At 46.0% G+C, this 19566-nt stretch overlaps 1 protein-coding gene across 1 annotated transcript; it reads left to right on the top strand.

Annotated features, from left to right (window-relative positions):
• Positions 1 to 1302: 1302 nt before the first annotated feature.
• On the top strand, positions 1303 to 18630 carry LOC135808543 (uncharacterized). The gene is made up of 7 exons (XM_065321746.1): positions 1303 to 1542; positions 6706 to 6870; positions 10262 to 10549; positions 11728 to 12369; positions 12789 to 13016; positions 16427 to 16531; positions 17352 to 18630. The coding sequence occupies exons 2-7, from the start codon at positions 6771 to 6773 to the stop codon at positions 17885 to 17887; spliced, it is 1899 nt and encodes a 632-aa protein (XP_065177818.1). The 5' UTR covers positions 1303 to 1542; positions 6706 to 6770; the 3' UTR covers positions 17888 to 18630.
• The last annotated feature ends 936 nt before the right edge of the window (positions 18631 to 19566 follow it).

Raw genomic sequence — 19566 nt, 5'->3', positions numbered from 1 at the left:
ACACGTGTAGTTCAAAGGTTCAGAAACTCGCTCAAACATGCTGTATTAGTTGTAGCCTGCAGGCACCGTAACCAGGACACCAGGTGACTGGTGTACACAGGAGCACGTGACCGCTTGTTCAGCCATGTTTGATTGGGAATAATGGCCGAACGCTACATCGCAGCCTTTTCGGACCAAAACCAGTCGACTCAGCGTCCAAAAGACTACAACATATGGGCCAATCGCGGTCATCCGTGGTTTTATAAGAACGAAACAGCGCTTTTAGTGACATTTTGCATACAAATCCCCATCTAGTAGGGCGCAGTCACCCAGTTTCGGTGGAAGTGCGCGAGTTCGATTGGGAATAAAGGAGGAAGGGAGCGTCTCAGCTTCCTCGGGCACGAGCTAGGGAAACATGGATGCAGTGAATGGGATTTCGGTCTTTGACCACTTTGTGGTGGATCGGATCTACTCACCTCCCACCGCTTTGGGAGCTGCATCTGTGACTTGATCTTAGAGGGTGGAGGGCCTGGTGACGTTCCTGTGGATGCGGAAAACTCGGCTTGCAGCCGAGTCTCACGCGAACTGTGACTATTTTTAAGCAGTCAAATATTCCTGCTTATTTCACACCTTAGGGCTATATTGACTGCTTTAATTTGACTTATTTTTAGGGATTGAACACATGCGTTGGCTAGTCGTGATAAGTTTTTGACTTCGTACTAGGTCAATATTGGAAATAAAAACCTCGTAAAAGACTTTTGACTTCGCCTCGGTCCTTTACTCGGCCTTTATCTTCCTATTATTGACCTCCTACTCAGTCAAAATTGGATACATGTACGCAGATATTAGATAAGCCAATACTAGTACAGTCCTCCGCCTTGTTTCATGCTGTCAAACCAACAACATGGACGTAGATCTACATGACATTTTTACTAGTACATGGCTGTACATCATTTAGCGATAGACCACATAATCATTGTGCCGAGTGTGCGGTCTCGAAAAGTAAAAGATCGACTGCCTAGTAAAAATGCCATTGCACGTAATCGAGTGGTGTGCTTCACTGAGTCTGTCCGAAGAGTGCTCAATACCCTTGCAATGGATACGCGCGACATTGACAGGTGGAACTTGGAAGCAATTGACAGTCTGAGTGTCACGAGGAACAGTGAAAAGTACGTTGTAGTGTGAGGTGCGGTTGTGAGGAAAACTGAGTCAGAGCATCTTGCTGCACACTGACTGCTAGGATCGCACACGCGCTGCATGAAACAAGCAGTCCAGCGCACGAGGCAACATTATTTCGTGACTGACAAGTCAAGTAAAGTGAGTTCTTGCTCGCTCTCTACTACTCTACCCTAGAGCTCTGTGTCCGAGCTACATGAGTTCCGTCGTGTCGTCGTTGCAACGACAACGCGTCGCTGAGGATGCATTATCGGTACGCGGAACTCAAATAGGTTTCCAACACCCTGTGTGCTGCTGACGAGTTTTCAGCTTTGTGGCTGCAGTGCCTAACTGTTCTTCGAATAATATTTGGGGACTCCTTGACAGCGATTTGCAAACTGCCCTCAGGTAAGGCCACGCAGGGTTTGTGTGATGACTTCTAACGACCCATTGATATGTTTTATTGTCTCTTACCGTGTTTGGATTCACCCTCACATCCATGTATTGGCTGTACTCTATTACATGTTTGTGAAGGCAAGAGTCAAGAAATACATGCCTTGCAGACATCCACAAATCGTGTGCATGCATTGAATGCTTCTACTTGTAGATAGATCCACAGTCATGTCACTGCGTCACGGCCGTAGATCTACGTAGACGGTCTACGCGTGTCTTACTGGACTGCCATGCAGCCATCTTTGAGTGTGCAAGGCTGTGTATTGTATTATTGATGGAGGACACAAAGCGTGTTTAGTGAAGCCTGGCCTGCATGCGCTTTGCAGGACTCCTACGATCTGGTTTCTTGTCCACACCTTGTGTTTTGGTGCCTGAATATGACAACCTACGTCTCAGCACATCACCAAATTTGTCTAATACCGTACTGCACAGGTCTTCGAGCCATAGCGCTGCTGGTACACACACGGACGAGAATGCAGCAATGGGATTGGGAGACAAGACACTAAACGAAATGCTTGCGAGTGTAGTGTGCGTGGTCTAAGGCAAGGAGGCAACTACCCACAGTCAGTCAACGAACGTTTCAGAACTTACTCCGGCACGGCCTGGAGGTTATCTTATATCAAATATTCCTAAGTGAACAGAACTCTATCTTGCTCTCTCTCTGACATGAGCTAATCTAATCTGATGATGGCAGAAAAGACAGCAGCTTTTATAGGCAAGCAAAGTGCATGTGTGTATAGCAAAGCAGGCGAAGGTAGGAAAGTAAGGTTGGTAAGCCATTGCAGTGATTACGAAATCATCCTTCTACAAGCTCTAGAATAGTGGAGAAGGTAAACCTTGATCATCATTGCTATACAGGTAGATGAAGTGAGCATTGCGTAACATTAACATAATGACTAAGCGAGGTATTCTAGAAGGTAAGATATCTACATGTATATTATGCAATTTAGTCAGCAACATTACTCATCGGGCATATGACGTGGAAGGTCTGGAATAGTCCGGAACAACATGACATACATTGTACATGAGTCATGACTGTACCAACTAGTAACTAAAAGGAAGTGATACTGGAAGTGATGACAACAGCATGCATGGAAGATCTATGATCTTTTAGAAGCGCGGTACTCCTGATGTAATCAAGTCATGTGTGAGGTACATGATGTAGGACTTGTCCGAAAGTAGTAACAAGAGTAATGTTATAAGAGTCATGCAAAATGCATGTACTACTATTCATGTGTAAACTGTAAAGCAGGGATACTACACCAGTATAACGTTGCGATGCACCAATATATGCATGATGTAGACAATTTTGCACAGGCATTATTACCCAATGTCATCCGGTTCAGACAGATTTTTCTATACTGATCCTCTGTGATCAGCCAAATTTTGTAATGCAGCCTTGTTTGGCGACTCCTCCACCAGAAAACGCAGGAAGGAGTTACTTTGTGAATCATTTTCTACTACAGTCGTCCCTCTCTAATCCGGCACTTTATAATCCAGCACCCTCGATAAACCAGCACAATTTTCAGTAGCCAAAATGTCCTCTTCATGCACATTGCAGCAGTAAATCAGATTTGTTAATCCAGCACCCTCCCTAATCCAGCAGAATTTCGTGGCACAAATGGTGCCGGATTATAGAGGGACCACTGTACTAGTATCATGCGTTGTTTGAGTTTCTTGTTAAAGAGACAAATTTCTGTGCCATACAGTATCTGTCAGTGCATGATTTCAGTCCGTGCGAGGGCGCACAGGACAATGGAATCCAGTGACAATTACATAGATGATGGTGTTCATTATTCTCCAGTTGCTGGCTGGCTTTGAAATCCGTATGCAACTGTCTCAGGTCAACTGACCCAGCCATGCACGGAAAGCTTTCCCTGTATGCTAATCTTGTCCAAGCAAATGCAGTTTGCAAATTGCTGGTGTGGCAAGCATACGCATTTCAGAGTATTACACTGGTGCTGAACCAATGATGAACTTTGCAAATATATCTTGGCGAGCTACGCTAATCACAGGCTTATAGTGTATGCATTGTAAATTTCAGTGCCAAGTTGTAGGCCCAATTGGCAAATATCCAAATCTGGGGAAATCGCATGACCTATTTTATGGGTCATATTATGTGCCAGAGCTCCTAACCGTGCTATACAGCCTCAAAAACCGCTGGATAAACTAGTGGGGATAGACATGTACATGTATGTATTTGAAGAGAACAAGATAAATTTATTGACTTCTTTCTATGGAGAATAAATTGAAGACACCACTGCAGCTGTACTTATCGTTGATCAATATGGTGGTAAAGACACACCTGGCAATATGGCGGTAAACACACGCCTGCCCACACACGCTCTCTAGGCTGCAAAGTTCTTGCACAGAGCTCTCCTCCTCACCACCACCACCATCAGTTCGCGCCTGGCGCCTGGTCGATGCATGGTTGGCGGTATCCGGCATAGCAGGCTGGTACATCAAGTAGCGCATGGCACATAAAAGATGACACAGCAACGACATAGCTCGATTGCGACGTACGTTTTGTCCCCGCTGGACTCATCAGGCAATCTTCTTCTTGGATGTCTTCATACGGAGCTTGACTCGGGAGAATAAATTGAAGACACCACTGCAGCTGTACTTATCGTTGATCAATATGGTGGTAAAGACACACCTGGCAATATGGCGGTAAACACACTATGTCGTTGCTGTGTCATCTTCTATGTGCCATGCGCTACTTGGTGTACCAGCCTGCTATGCCGGAAACCGCCAACCATGCATTGACCAGGCGCCAGGCGCGAACTGATGGTGGTGGTGGTGAGAAGGAGAGCTCTGTGCCAGAACTTTGCAGCCTAGAGAGCGTGTGTGGGCAGGCGTGTGTTTACCGCCATATTGCCAGGTGTGTCTTTACCACCATGTTGATCAACCATAAGTACAGCTGCAGTGGTGTCTTCAATTTATTCTCCCGAGTCAAGCTCCGTATGAAGACATCCAAGAAGAAGATTGCCTGATGAGTCCAGCGGGGACGAAACGTACGTCGCAATCGAGCTATGTCGTTGCTGTGTCATCTTCTATGTGCCATGCGCTACTTGATGTACCAGCCTGCTATGCCGGATACCGCCAACCATGCATCGACGAGGCGCCAGGCGCGAACTGATGGTGGGGGTGGTGAGAAGGAGAGCTCTGTGCCAGAACTTTGCAGCCTAGAGAGCGTGTGTGGGCAGGCGTGTGTTTACCGCCATATTGCCAGGTGTGTCTTTACCACCATATTTATCAACCATAAGTACTGCTGCAGTGGTGTCTTCAATTTATTCTCCCGAGTCAAGCTCCGTATGAAGACATCCAAGAAAAAGATTGCCTGACGAGTCCAGCGGGGACGAAACGTACGTCGCAATCGAGCTATGTCGTTGCTGTGTCATCTTCTATGTGCCATGCGCTACTTGATGTACCAGCCTGCTATGCCGGATACCGCCAACCATGCATCGACCAGGCACCAGGTGGGAACTGATGGTGATGGTGGTGAGAAGGAGAGCTCTGTGCCAGAACTTTGCAGCCTAGAGAGCGTGTGTGGGCAGGCGTGTGTTTACCGCCATATTGCCAGGTGTGTCTTTACCACCACATTGATCGACTTCTTTCTATGCCTCAAAAGTCTCGGGAATCACACCACTTTCTTCTCCAAAAGAAGCAGAGCATGCCCCCTTGCCTGCAGAACGTCCAGGGCTTAACGGTGTTGTAAATGATTGTACAGTCGTACTGCTGTAAAGTAAAAGAAAAAAACGAAGAAAGAATTATTCCCTCAAACTTGTGAAAAAGAAAGAAGAAAAATTATATTTAGAACATAACTTACGAAGAGCTTTCTTGAAACCGGAAAGTATTTCAGGACGTCGAATACTATAGGTAAGGGAGCGCCAAAAGTTATATACCACAAACATTGGTGAGTTTAAGTCTAGTTCACATTCGACGGAACGCTGACGGTACGGGACGTAAGGGCCTGTCGGGAAGGCTGGAGTGAGCTGTAAAATCTTGTACGATTCGTACGACACGACATGCTGCAGTCGTTGCATCGTTCAACAGCGAACGGCGCCAGCCATAAAGCACGGTCCGTGACAGGGTCACTTTTGGACCTAATTTTTTTGTTTTTCGGGACTTCTTTTCAATTATTTCTCCTTGAATGAAGCGGAATCAAGTTAACAATACCAGTTTTTCATGAACACCAAAAAAGTAGCTTCGAAAGGTGTGCCATTCAAATAATAGCTCCAGGAAATGAGAAAACAGTTTGTCTGTCACGCTCCTGAACTATCCCTAAATACCATACGTCACATCAGACCTTATCTTGCTAAAATTCAACTCAAGTCGTATTTGCCATTCTGCGAGTTATCATGGGAAGCGCAGTGTTCGAAATGCTAAAAAAGTCCAAGTACGAATCGGGAGTATTCGGCGCACGACGCCGTCACCTGTTCACACTCAAAATGCAGCTGTTTTGTACGCTTGCGTCCCCGTCTACGCCGGTCTACGGTATGAGAAGTTGTTCGATCCAACTCTTTCCGTCGCTTCCCGATCCGTACGGCAGTACGATTGCGTTCCCGTTCCTGGTGTTCACATTGGACGCCGTCAGACAGTCCCGTCGCTTCCCGTCGATCCTTACGTCGCGTCCCGTTGCGCCCCGTCGAATGTGAACTAGGCTTTTTTAGAGACAAACGGGGAACAGGCAATGGTACTTGATTTCGAGTAGGTCTATCACACTAAAACCAGTCATACTTTTCCAAGTGTTGGGGAATTCGTTTAGCATACATTTTATGAGCAAGGGTACATAAATGGGCTTGGCTGCGCTCACAGAGCGGAGATAAGGCGGTCCGAGCATATAATTGCCCTGAATTGGGCACAGCTAAATAACTGAAGCAGTCCAAATAACCGTTTGAAAGTCTTTCTATGATGTGTTTCAAGTTTTGTGGACAAAGTGAATTTAGACCACACCATGCAGTGTCGGCGTTGCCGAACAGAGGCAAAATGTTGCAACGGTAGAAAAGGACTTTACACCTATCAGGGAGGTGGGAATAGTTGGATGTGTGGATCACACACATTATGTTACTCATTGCTATAATATTGTCACTTCTTTTATGTTTCTACACACTACAGCCAGTGACGGCATCCTCTCAGAACCATAATTATCTGGCCCATCTCTTGGGAAGAAGAAGGCGAATATGGTTCTAGTCCCCACCAGACGTGTAACTGTTTTGCTGCTGAGCCTGAGCATTATGCGCTGTGCTCATGCACAATTACCTGGTGGTGGACCACTTGAAGGTGAGATGCTATGACTATAACCCTAATTGCATAAGGAGGTAAAGCGGAATGTAACCTTGTAGTCCCTCCTAGCCTATCCACACAGGGGCATGTTCAGGATTGACAGAACTGTTCAAAAAAGGCCAATGCAGGGAGGCAGTGGCACAGGGGTTATCCAGGGCAGTGATTGCTACGGTGTTTGGCGTTAAAAAATTCTGTTGAGGCAAGATCTACTGTCAGCTGTCAGGATATGCAGCTTCTCCACTGTGCACAGGCTACAGGACTCTGATTGGTTAGAGTATGACTTGGCCCGGTCCTGGATGACCCACTTCACCTTGCGCGGTTCGCCTTTTCTCTTTAGCTTGTCCACAAATTTAGACAATTCAGTGCTTATGTTGTTGATTTTTATTTTACTTCGCAAGGCCAAACGGGCAATGGTGCCCAATTCTATGGAAGCGAATTTCAAAAGGGAGAGAGCTACGGGGAGAGAGAGAGAGAGAGAGAGAGAGAGGGGGGGGAGGGAGGGAGGGAGATGATAAGCAATTTTGCAGCGTCAACAGAGCGATTTTGCAGTGTCAATAGAGCGATTTTGAAGCGTCAACAGAGGGAACACAAAGAGTTCATAAGCGCACAAGCACGCAGAGAAGAGTAAATGACGTGATGTGTGGACGGGAAAAGTCAGACAGAGCATTCATTGCAAGGTGTAGGGGATGGAGGCAAGCTTAAATTGCTGGGCAGCCTTGATCTCCCTTACACTCCTTGGGAGAGCGTTCCAGGCCAAGGCTGCCTGAAAGGCCAGGCGAGATCTGCCGGCTTCTGACTGTGCCGAGGGGACAGTGAGGCCCCTGGAAACCTGGTGCCGGGTGGTGCTGCCAGCTGATGGTGAGAATAGGTCCTGGAGGACACTGCTGGCTTTCCCATTGACACAGCGCCACACCAGGACGAGCCGCTTCTGGGCGTAGCACTCGCGAACTCTGTACAGGGACATCCGTTCGAGCAGAGGCTGAGCCGAGATGTGAGGCGGCAAACCGTATACCGCTCTCGCCGCTCGGTTCTGCAGGACCTGAAGGCGATCAAGCTGCGAAACCTTGGGGGAGGAAGAGAAGGCGTTTTTCTCATGGCATAATGGTGTCCGATGATTTGCGAAGAGCTGCTTGAAGGTGTTTTCTGTATTGCAAAAGTAGATTTTGGGAGCCGTATGCCACTTGTGTGGTTCAAAAGATGCGAAGATCAATAAAAGGGGAAGCTATGCGAACAAGAATCATGAAAAACTGAACGCCTCAGTAAAACAGCACTGTACTTCGACTATGACAAGTTTTTTCACCTTCCTCTCCTTATGTTATTTCTATAACTTAGAACCTACCAAGTTGGAAGGCTGTTGGAGTGCGCATCCAAGATGTGCTAGAGCTGTTAGCCAGTTAGTTGTAGAACGTCAGTGGTCAGTGTCGTGCAATGTTATCGCATGAGATGATTGTTTAGTAACTGGTGGTGTTAGTGGACAGTATAGCGTAACTTGTAGTTCCTTGGTTTTCCTCTTTGTATAAATAAAACCCTAGCTCTCCATCTGAGTCCATATGTATTGTGTCAATGAATATTGTGCGTGTGTCTGAAAAAATACAATTTTCACATAATATTATCTTGATCAGTTTTCACCCCATTCGCTTCATCTTTACTTATAAAGAAGAGGCACCTGTGACGTGTGTCTGTGTGTGTGTGTATGTGTGTCACGCTCCTTATAAAGAAGAGGCACCTGTGACGTGTGTTTTTGTGTCACGCTGAAGCGCTGCGGAGCAGCGCTGCCCTGATCACGCGAAGCGCTAGCGTGTGAACAGTGTAGCTAGCGGCCGCAGAAGCACTGAGCACGCGAAGCGTGCGAATCGTGTAGCTAACGGAAGCAGCCACAGAAGCACTGAGCACGCGAAGCGTGCGAATCGTGTAGCCACCACCACTTGCTGAGTGCGAACAGTGTAGGTACTAGGCGGTAGCAGACACGATCAGTACGAGTAGCAGTAGCAGCCGCGCGCAGAAGCACTGAGCACGCGAAGCGTGCGAATCATAGCCACCTAGCCTAGGCCATAGGTAGCACTAGCAGCCGCACAAGCGCTGCGGACCACGTGAACCGTTCTCTGCAAATAGAAACATCTGCAACAAAAGGATACAAAAGATCTGCACTGACTGCACTCTGCATCTGATCTGCAGTGAAGAGCGCATCTCACTTTTGTTCATAAGTTTATGAATTTTTTGAGCCGCTTCATCCGCCACCAGGTGATGGACACCCCTGACCAGCCTCCCGAAGGCGTAACAGACGTCCCTCCTTCTCCTTCCAACCATGAAGAACCTCCCTCATGCTCACCAGGACTTCAGCGGTCTGGCCACCACCACGTGCTGAGCACGTGTGCTGTTCATGTACTTGCTTCACCCGCATGCCACATTCGGCCAGGCAACGCTGGCCGGGGGTGCTGCTAGTCTAATATAAGGCCTAAAACAACGGCTAGCATATTTCTGACCTATACAAGTCATCGCCTTGACGATCTTGAACAAAAGTAAACTGAGACTGAAAAACCTATGGGCCCAGATTTGGTGATGCACTATAGTTGTTTTTTCTCTGGCGAGTATCATGGACATGGATGACGATGACGCTCAGACCTGTGCTGTTTTATTGAATGAAATATTTTTTTTGTTTTCACGGCTGAGTGCTAAAACAAAGAGTGCAAAAAACGTATTTTTCACTCTCAAATATTTTCGTGTGTTTGCTCTTGTTCTGCGCAACTCCATTGAACCTGCCATTGTCGTCTTTGTTTTCCTCATGGTAGTTTTTTTTTAGTTGAAGTTGCCCACCCACCGACCCTGGTTTCATGGGAGTCTTCCTCTGTTCTTCTTGATATTCTATGCCGTGGCTAATGATTATGACATACAATTTCTTGTTTTCTCTATTCTTGGGCTCGACTGGCAGCGGGGCAGGAAATAATGAAATAGAAAGGTTAGAAAGGTTTTTTTGTTTCTAAAGGCGTGTTTTTCCTCTAGCCCGGTTGAGCGGTCGCGGCTAGGAATGTAGGGAGTCATTGCTTGAGGCGCTCCCCTGCTGCCCAGTCACCCATGTTCACAACTGGCCATGCTGTTTCTCTTGATTTTGCTGCCTTTTCTTCAGCTTGCTGGCGGTTTAGATGTTTTCGGCTATTTATCTATTATGTGATGGCGAGCGTGGTTTTTGCTTCAACTCATTTCTAGAAAACCACTACGGTGGTGAGTGTGATTGCTCTGGTAAACCACTACCCCATGTACTGAACAGTTGCTCTGTGAGCGAAAAGTGTGCTTATGCACTGAAGCATGCTTGAAACAGTATTGTTACCTGATGAGCACCTCGTAACTTAGCCTTTATGTGTGAACTTTGTTGTTTTGTGTTTTCTGCTAGAATACCATGTATCTGGTTCCAATGTAACAGGTGTAAAATGCAACACTACCGACCCGAATACGATAAGATTTGTACACCTAGGTGCCGGCGGCAGTGGTACACCGCGACTGGTTCCTTTTTATGATGGTTCTGATCCCTACCAAACGGAGTACCAGCGTTTGATTTCTAATTCAAGCAGCTTCTTCATCTACCAGCTTCACATTATCAATTATGACGGAGTGCGAGCAGTCTACGCGTGTGGGTCAGTCACATCACTTCAAGCTAATCACTATACCATTATACTTACTGGTAAGTAAAAATGCATGAATGTCAAATAATAATTATGATTTGAATTTACTGGCTTGAGGGAAAGACACAAATGGGAAAAGTCTGAAGAAAAAAACTGACTGTCACCACCAGAACTTGAACCAGGGACCCTCTCTTGTAGCCAGCGATGCCCTCACCACTGAGCTATGGTGTAGTCATCATCCCAGCAGAGACCATTCGACATTTTCTTCAGACTTCTTAACTCACGATTTGAATTTAAATAATATATACGCTGACACAATCATCTGGGGTGCTGGTGATGACATGGTTGATCAGAGATTTTTGCTATGTAATTATGTGCTGAAAAGGGATCTCTTGAAAGTAAAGCTTAAAACAGATATGGATGCTAGCCGTATTTTCCAGTGTTGTCTGGATGATTGGAGATGCTGGTTTGAAGGATACATACGGTAATAATTATGCTTGGACATGGTATAAATGAAGCAAGTAGAGTCTCCGTGCCAAGTGGGAGCTTTTTACACAGTACACACAGTATGGCTCACACAGTACACACAGTATGGCTTAACGTATAATGTTCACTAGCTTAGTCTTTCGAGTGTTGAGACTAAAATGGTGACAGTCTGTGAAACTTGCGGCTGGACGCTCCTTTGTCCTGTGCATGTGTTGCCAACCGAACTCACACGCTTCCCCAAAATTGAACGAATGCGCCATACCAGTGAGGCATTATCAGAAAAAAAATCCTGAAAGCACTAATTCATTCATAGATGCATGGATGAAGATGAAATCTCAGAAGTCTTCTGGATGCTGAATTGAATAGTCCTGGTTAAAGGATGCTGCTAGACATTGTTCGGCCCTTATTCCATCGCACATAATCCCATAGTGATGCGTACAACACACAAAACACATGACCAAGACCAAGACAATGAGACCACGGACGAATCACTCATTACTCTCGCTCCTAGACCAAACTAGCACTATGCATGCACGACACTCACTTGACAATGACTCTCAAATAAACACAAGCAGGTTATCACTCTCTGACGACGTGTCTCCAGCATACACCACATATCATATGCGTCGCACATCACACCATGCTCATGCATACACCACATACTAGTACCATATGCGTCGCACATCACACCATGCTCATGCATACACCACAAACATTGTGCTCCCTGTACCCTGTATCCTTTTTCTTGCAGAGCCAATTCTGGGCATGAACACTGTTGATGGTGCTAACACTGGACTGGGTAATCAGCCGGGCATATCACATGTTTTCAATGAAGGATCACCCATCCCACCAGTTGTCTGTTTTCCTAATACTGGACAGCCAAGAAGGAACACGGTAACACTCAACATTACTTATGATGATGGTCGCACACGTACATTCCGACCAGATTCATTTGCCAATGGAGTAGTCTTCCCAATTCGCAGTGCGCGGAATTCATCTGGGCTTTATGTGTGCTACGCTGCGAATGAAGCAAACACTGCCCCTATTGTTTTGACATTCAATGTAACCGTATATTTCCGACCTGACTTCTCTAACACTGAGCGTGAACGTTCTGTTGTTGAGGGTACCAGGCTATTCTTGACAGTCTATGTGTCCAGCCGTCCCGACCTGACTGTGTTTGACTTCGTCAGTGCCAGTGGTGTCAGGTCCTCGTTGCTGTCCCAATATCAAGCTGCAACACCCACTAACAACCTATGGACTGAGCGCAAGGTGACAGCTCTGGATGTAGCATCAGCGGATTCAACTCATAATGGCGTGTACGTGTGTGAAGCAACCAATCAAATTTCCGGTGGTCCAGGTTCAAGCTCAGTCAATATCACTGTCCGCATTATCAGTAAGTTTAATACTTTACTCTAATATTCACTCTCACATGGAGTGTCGTTGTGCCTATTTGATATTCCTGTTTCTCTCAATCCAAGCAAAACAGTGCTTTGCTCTTGTTTTTCAGTAGGTAAAAATAATTAGTCGTGGGAACAAATGTCCTTGGTCATTTTTGAATATTCACTGGTTGAGGGAATGCAAAAGGGAAAAATTTGAAGAAAAAATGACTGTCACCACCAGGACTGGAACCAGGGTTCGAATCAGAGACCCCCGCTTGAGGCCAGCGATACTCTCACCACTGAACCATGGTGTAGCTGTCATCCAAGCACAGACCGTTAAACACATTTTTTTGAATACTTACCGGTATATTGATTTTATTATCATCACACTCTGGGTGCTGTGTGCTCTGTTTTCTGTGTGCTCTGTGTGCAGGCCCTCCCGGTGCACCACGTAACATCGTCCTTCTCTCCAACGCCTCCACCTTCATTGAACTGTCCTATGTGCAACCGGCTGATGATGGAAATTCCAATATCATCGGCTACAGAGTGATGTGTAGCAGACTGTATGCTGGAGAGACCTACACGTGCACAGTTGAAGCTAGAAATGAAGCCGGCTTTGGACCATCAGCCTCACGGAGTGATATACATCTTCTACCGGGTGGTAAGTTTCTCCCGTGTGTTGTCTAGTCTGCGTGGGTTACTCAATTCTGGACGGCTAGCTGTTCCACCTTGTTAGGTCTGTCCTCAGCAGAGCTCACAACTGTTCTACCTTGCTAGGTCTCTCCTCAGCAGAGCTCACAGCTGTTCAACCATGTTAGGTCTCTCCTCAGCAGAGCTCACAGCTGTACCACCTTGTTAGGTCTCTCCTCAGCAGAGCTCACAGCTGTTCCACCTTGTTAGGTCTCTCCTCAGCAGAGCTCCCAGTTGGTCCACCTTGTTAGGTCTCTACCGGCACTGAGACATCACAGGACTGATGCCTGCCCTCGCAGAAACTCAAATGAAGTTGCCACAAAGCGCCATTTGCTGAACAACAGCGCAACAAGATCTCCTGAAAAGTAAGTTTGTGTGAACTGGGCAGCTAGTGCACGCGAGTTTCACATGCGTATCATGATCACACCAAAAATTCAAAAATTCCCTCAGACTGCTATGAGCACCCGTAGTTTGTGTGTATTCGTCGCCGAGTATCGTATGTTACACCAACCCGAACCAGAAAGTCCTCTGTTCTGTTCGTCACTGGATGATGCCCTCCACCCCTCCCCCCCCTCGCCCACGGCCCACGAAAGGTCTTCTACTTGGGAGATACAGTCAGACCTCGCATAACCGCACACGTCCGTTTTCCACAAAAAATATCCAGATGGGTGAGGGAACCGGATAATCCAATGCACATACTGTATGTATGCAACACGTACATGTATGCTGTAAATCGGTAACCAACGATTTTCTTCCGGATGGCGAGGGATCCGGATAAAGAAGACCGGCTAAGCGATGTCTGACTGTTTGCCGTATGGTTGTGAGGTAGAGAGCATAGCAGAGTGGTGCAGGGAACGAGGCATTGAAATAGTGCAGTGCGTAATATACTCCTCTGAGTATTTTCGAACTGCCTCCGCCAGAGTGACTGTCGAGGGCAAGGATGCCGATACTGTATGCCATCTGGCCAAACACAATGGGTCATACCGTGAGGGAATGGCGTTTCAATACTGACTAGCCCATCAGACACTATATCTCGCAATGAACACCTCGGAACTGAATGTTTGGGCCCCAACCTTCATTCCAGGTAGATTGATCAATCCCGAAGCAAAGGCATTCCAACCCTTGCCATTATTGGACCCACACCCACCTTCCTCACTGAACCCACACGCACACCCATTCTTTCCTACCTGACACTCCCTTCCCACTCACCAGCATTCTGGACCACCCCAGCTCCCGCTCCTATCAAGAAACTGTCGCTCAGTAGGGAATAAGACTTAGTGTACAGAGCTTACTATAGTTGCGGAAGAGTGGCAGCCTGACATTGTAATGTTCCTGCGTGAACATCAAGTTAGTTCCTGCACTCCATAGATGAACTTCACTCCACAAGTCCCAGACAACAACTAAAGTTTATTTACATAGAACAAGGAAAGATAAAGATGCTTAACCAGGATCCGTATATGTACACAGTACGGGAATGAATAGGGATAACCGATCCTGGAACGGATCGGGCACAACAACGGGCACAACAACATACTTAATCTTGCCTAATCCGGTCAATTTCGCTTTGTCGGACTGCTTGATGATGATTTCGCCTGCCTTTGTTCTTTTCTGTAACGATGCAATCACGGCCTTTTCATCTTCTGTCAGATTGTGGACATGTCGAGGGTGATAGGTCCTATACAATTTCATAATATTTTGCTTCAGCCTTGCTAACCCTGCCTCCTGTTCCACGGACAAATCGTCTGGCTGGTGCTGACACTTACCTTTGTAGTGTCGCTAGCTCCCATTTTGAAAAATTGAAGTGGACCCATTACCTACCGCAACCCGAAAATCATTGATTCAATGTTAGTCTCTAGCTTCTTCAACTCCATGGTTTCCTAGGACCTTTAGCGAGGACTTCCCTTTCCTCTCTAGATAATTCCACATTGATACTTGTAAATAGCTTCATATCGTCAGATACAAATTCGCCTGATCATGCAACAAGGTCATTGGATTCAGGCTCATGATCAACTGGTGTAGAAAACTGCTTATCAGTTTGTTGCATCCAGGCTTGTTCCTCCCTTACGCCTTGAAACTTGCGTTGTAATCTACCCTTGCTAGCGTGGCGTTCACTGATGACTATTCGAGTAGCGATGCGTTCACGATGACTATGCGAGTAGGGATGTTTCGGCAACATACATAGTCAACTTTCGAATCACTCCGCATATCAGCCCGTTTGGTAGTACCGTAAAATCCCGCCAGAGCGCCCCTTCCTCCGCCACCCTTTGAGAAGGTCCAGGTGGGGAGGGGAGGATGGGCGAGTCCTACTTACCGCATTCAGTACTACATGAAAAAGTACTCACCCTAGGAAAATTGTTCATGTATCTCGTACACCGATGAAAGGTCAAGCGCCAGGAGTCGTACAGACCAATCGAAACTCAGGGTTTGTGCGATCCCTGGTCAAGAGGGTGGGCATTGTTGAGGATATTTCCAATGGGGTGGAGCACCCGTCTGCAGTACAGTACAGCATCACAGAGTTATACGAGGATACAATCAATCACTTCCCTGACAAAATGTCAGGGAGGGGCAGATGGGAGAGACGGGGCGCTCTGGAGGGATTTTACGGTAACTCTGCTGTAGTTCATCACAACAATCACAATTCTTTGCCCGTATAATTGCCGTATTAGTCATTTTTGCTTTATTCCATATAAGAGCCCATGAAGAGAAGGGAACGAAAACGTTCGGTTCTAAAATTTCCTAGTGTTCATTTGGACTGGTGTGGATTGCGCAGATGCATGTAGTACATTGAAGAAATACTTGTTATTGTACTTAATTTAACTAGCCTATCATATTGACATCAAATTGGAGTTCAGTAGTATATTGGCGTTTTGATTTACTACCATTACCAGCATTAGTCTTTGCATGCCTTCTACTCTCTATGCAGAATACATAGAATCGAACCTCCCAATTGGGTTGCCTGTTGCTTTATGTCATTGATTTTAGCTAGACCGGTATGTCCAATAGTCTTACTAGCTTCGTCATCATCCAGTAATATTCGGCATTCTTTGTTGCCGTGGGATGTAGCTCATGCTCATCTTCATTGTGCTTTCCTTCCCCTCACATTTACTAACCTGAACCTTCCAAGTTGGAAGGCTAAAGGTTTGTGCTAAAGAGATGTGTTTGAACTACATTGTAGGTGTCTGGTCCGGCTGTACATAATGTCTCAGTACACCCTGTGAGTCTTGTTATGGTTACTGTGCTGGATGGTTATTCAGGTTATTCATAACTCGTATCATTTTTGTCCTTCCTCTTGTCCCGGCATAATTTAATTTCTCTTCATGCATTTTTTCTTCTTGAAAAACCTGAAAAACTGTTTGCACATTATGTTGAAATGCGCTGTAGTTTCGACCGCACCAACTGGTTCGTCAGGGACATTGGAACATAGCACCGCTAACTCCTACCAAAGCATTTCAACAGGAACCAATGCATCATTGACCTCGTCATCAGGTAACAATATTATTGATATGCATGTACATGGACATACTAGTGATGTAAAGAGTAATCGATTATTCGAATTTCCTCGATCTCTTGGACCTCAACGAATAATCGATTGGATAAAATCTAGGTCGAAGGTACAAAATTTCGAATATTCGAGGGCGGGCAAAGTCCGTGCGCTGCATACCATGTGCGACTCTAGATCTCTCGACTTGAATGCATAAACATTGTTCTGTGTTGCAGACAACGACTAGACTACGCGCGGTAGACCATGGTAGACTCTATGTAGCGGTGTGACTGCGAGTGCTGTAACACAACTCTTACATACCTGCCAAGTACTGAGAGTGCTTTTTCTGGATCCCCATGGCAAAATCTCGGGATTTGCCTTGGTTTGTCGGGATATATCATATTTTTTACAAAAAGTCCCTTTTTAACTTTTGATTGCACCAACATTTCAACAATAGATGATTGATGGTGATTATCAGATCACACTTACGCATGTTCAAGACTCAAATCGGAGGTTTCTCAGGAACTGTTCATGGGAAGAAGCACTAGTACCCGTAAAATCCCGCCAGAGCGGGTCTCTCCCATCCATCTGTCCAGTAACAATTGAAAGGCGTCGGCAGCGCATTGGAGGTGTAATGAAACCAGGAGCCAAGTCATTTATAATGTGTTAGTAGTTTGATTAGTACCATGTCAGTTTTGTGCCTAGTTGTTGTACATTCGGACAGCATTAACGTCATCTAGGTAAATTGGCGAACTGTTTTACTGATAACTCATACTCATTTTCCCTTCTCCCCTCCTCTTAATATTGAACTTCATCTATCTGCAGGTGATTCACTGGCATCTCCAGAAGATGCCAAAGTGAGTGATACTCCAGTAATAGCGCTTTCTGTGACGTTGGGGCTGGCCATTTGTGTCATCATTTTCATGATGATCATAGTCATCAGAGCTACAAGACATCAATCTCAACATAGGTCTGCAGCTGTGAGAAAATATGCGGTGGATCCATCTACTGCACAGCACCCACGCCTGATACCGTCAGACGAGCTGGTGGCAAATGAAGCGTACGGAATCACTCCCGCTGTTCCTGAGCAACTCTATGCTGAGGCATCTGAGAACAGGAATGCAACAAATGCCCCATTAGACATAACTGGAGCTCAATCAAGTCCATTTAAAACAGGAGCGGCAAAAAATCCATCTTACGCCTATTTGAACATGGTCCCTCTTGGCGGAGCTGAAGGAAGCCTAGGAGAGCATGATGCGTCCACTGTTGCAATGCGTCACACATATGAGGCTCTCCATCAGAACAATTCTAGCAGTGGTGTCACCTCCCATGCATATGGCACTGTTGCAGATTTGTTGTAATATGGTGAGAAGAGAGAGAGAGAGAGACAGAGAGAGAGAGAGAGAGAGAGAGAGAGAGAGAGAGAGAGAGAGAGAGAGAGAGAGAGAGAGAGAGAGAGAGAGAGAGAGAGAGAGAGAAATCGAGACACACATACACAAGTGGTGGATATGTATGTGAGTGAGTGGATGAGTAGGTACTCGTGTGTGTTTGTCCATGCCGTCATGCTACTGTGTTTGGTGTGTGGGTGTGGGTTTGTACTGAAGTAGGTGCGGTTGTGGAGTGTGAGTGTGAATGTGTGTGGGTGTGGGTCTGCATGTGGCTTTGTGGGTGTGAATGTGTGTGGGTGTGGGTCTGCGTGTGAGTCTGCATGTGATTTTGTGGGTGTGGAGGTTGTGATTGTGCTGCAGCTAGTTGGTTGGTGTATGCACTTATGCCAGATCGTGGCTAGATCTGTAGAGTTTATCCAATTACATATTCAGTTGAGATGCTGTGGCAGAAAAAGTCGCGGCGCATGCGCCTCTAGTTCAAGCGAAACCGCCGACTCAGGCTGTTCACTCAGTGCCCATAAGCCGTTCCGCTGATTTACAACCATTGCGTGATTACCTCTAATGTGTAATCATTGATTTAAATGCCTGTTCTGTCACTGTATCTTTTGTGCAGCATCTATCTTTTCAGAACTTACTTTGCACACTTTTTTTCTTCTTTTCCCAACTACAATGATAATCGTACATACCGGTACACAAACACGAGATCCCCCCCTCCCCCCCGGATTGGGTAATCCTGAAATAAAGATTATTGTTATTCATTCGCACAACCTCCATTGCCACCAGACTCGTTGGTTTGAGGTACATTGTGTAGTACTCAAATGATATCCTCAGTACACTTATGGCGCGTAGCAGTGTCATTTTGCACCTTTTCTCTCCGTGTGTTTTCTGTCTCTTAATACCTCGCTGGAAGCACTGGATCGCGCTTCTTGTTCTTCATTTCATTCTGCGTATAAAACTGTGCTTCCAAATTAATTCCAGCCATTCATTTTTTTAAATCTTCACTGATGAGGCCTTAGTGGTCGAAACAGCGCTGCATGGAGGAAATTACATTTTGTCAGTATCACAAAATGAGAGTCATCCGGCTCGGTAGAGTGCTCTATACTCATTCGAATAGAGCTATCTTACACACGACACAGAGCACCACGCATCATTTGTTGCAACTAATACTTCCATGTCTATAGGCCCATCATTGTCTGATGATTGCCTATGGGCATGAAACTAGTATTAGTTGCAACGAATGATGCGTGATGCTCTGGGTCATGTGTGTTTGTCAGTATCTACATTACTACAACTTGGAATCATGTTGCTTTTGTGATGAGGTCGGCCAGAGAGCGGATGTGGTGGGGTGGGGTGGCTTCCTTGGTTTGAAGTGCATGACAGTAATTATTAGTGTTGTGTACTAACTACTCAGATGGAGAGACAAGGAAAATATTTTAATGGAAACAAGGAAAACGGTGGGGCAAAAGTTCTGCGTTAGAGTCTACCAACTAAACCAGGTTTTCAACAGTCAGCACAAGGTAGAACCAGACTGACTACTGGAGTAGGAGTACTGAGACATTCCACAGCATGAAAGTTAGCTTGAGCACTGCTCGATAGCGCTAAACCAACGGCCTTCCAACTTGGAAGGTTCATGGATATTTGTGAAAATTCCA

Source organism: Sycon ciliatum, chromosome 2 (genome assembly GCF_964019385.1).
Source record: "Sycon ciliatum chromosome 2, ocSycCili1.1, whole genome shotgun sequence".
NCBI lineage: Eukaryota > Metazoa > Porifera > Calcarea > Leucosolenida > Sycettidae > Sycon > Sycon ciliatum.
Note: the sequence above shows the minus strand (reverse complement) of the source record. Positions and strands in the feature narration are given on the sequence as shown.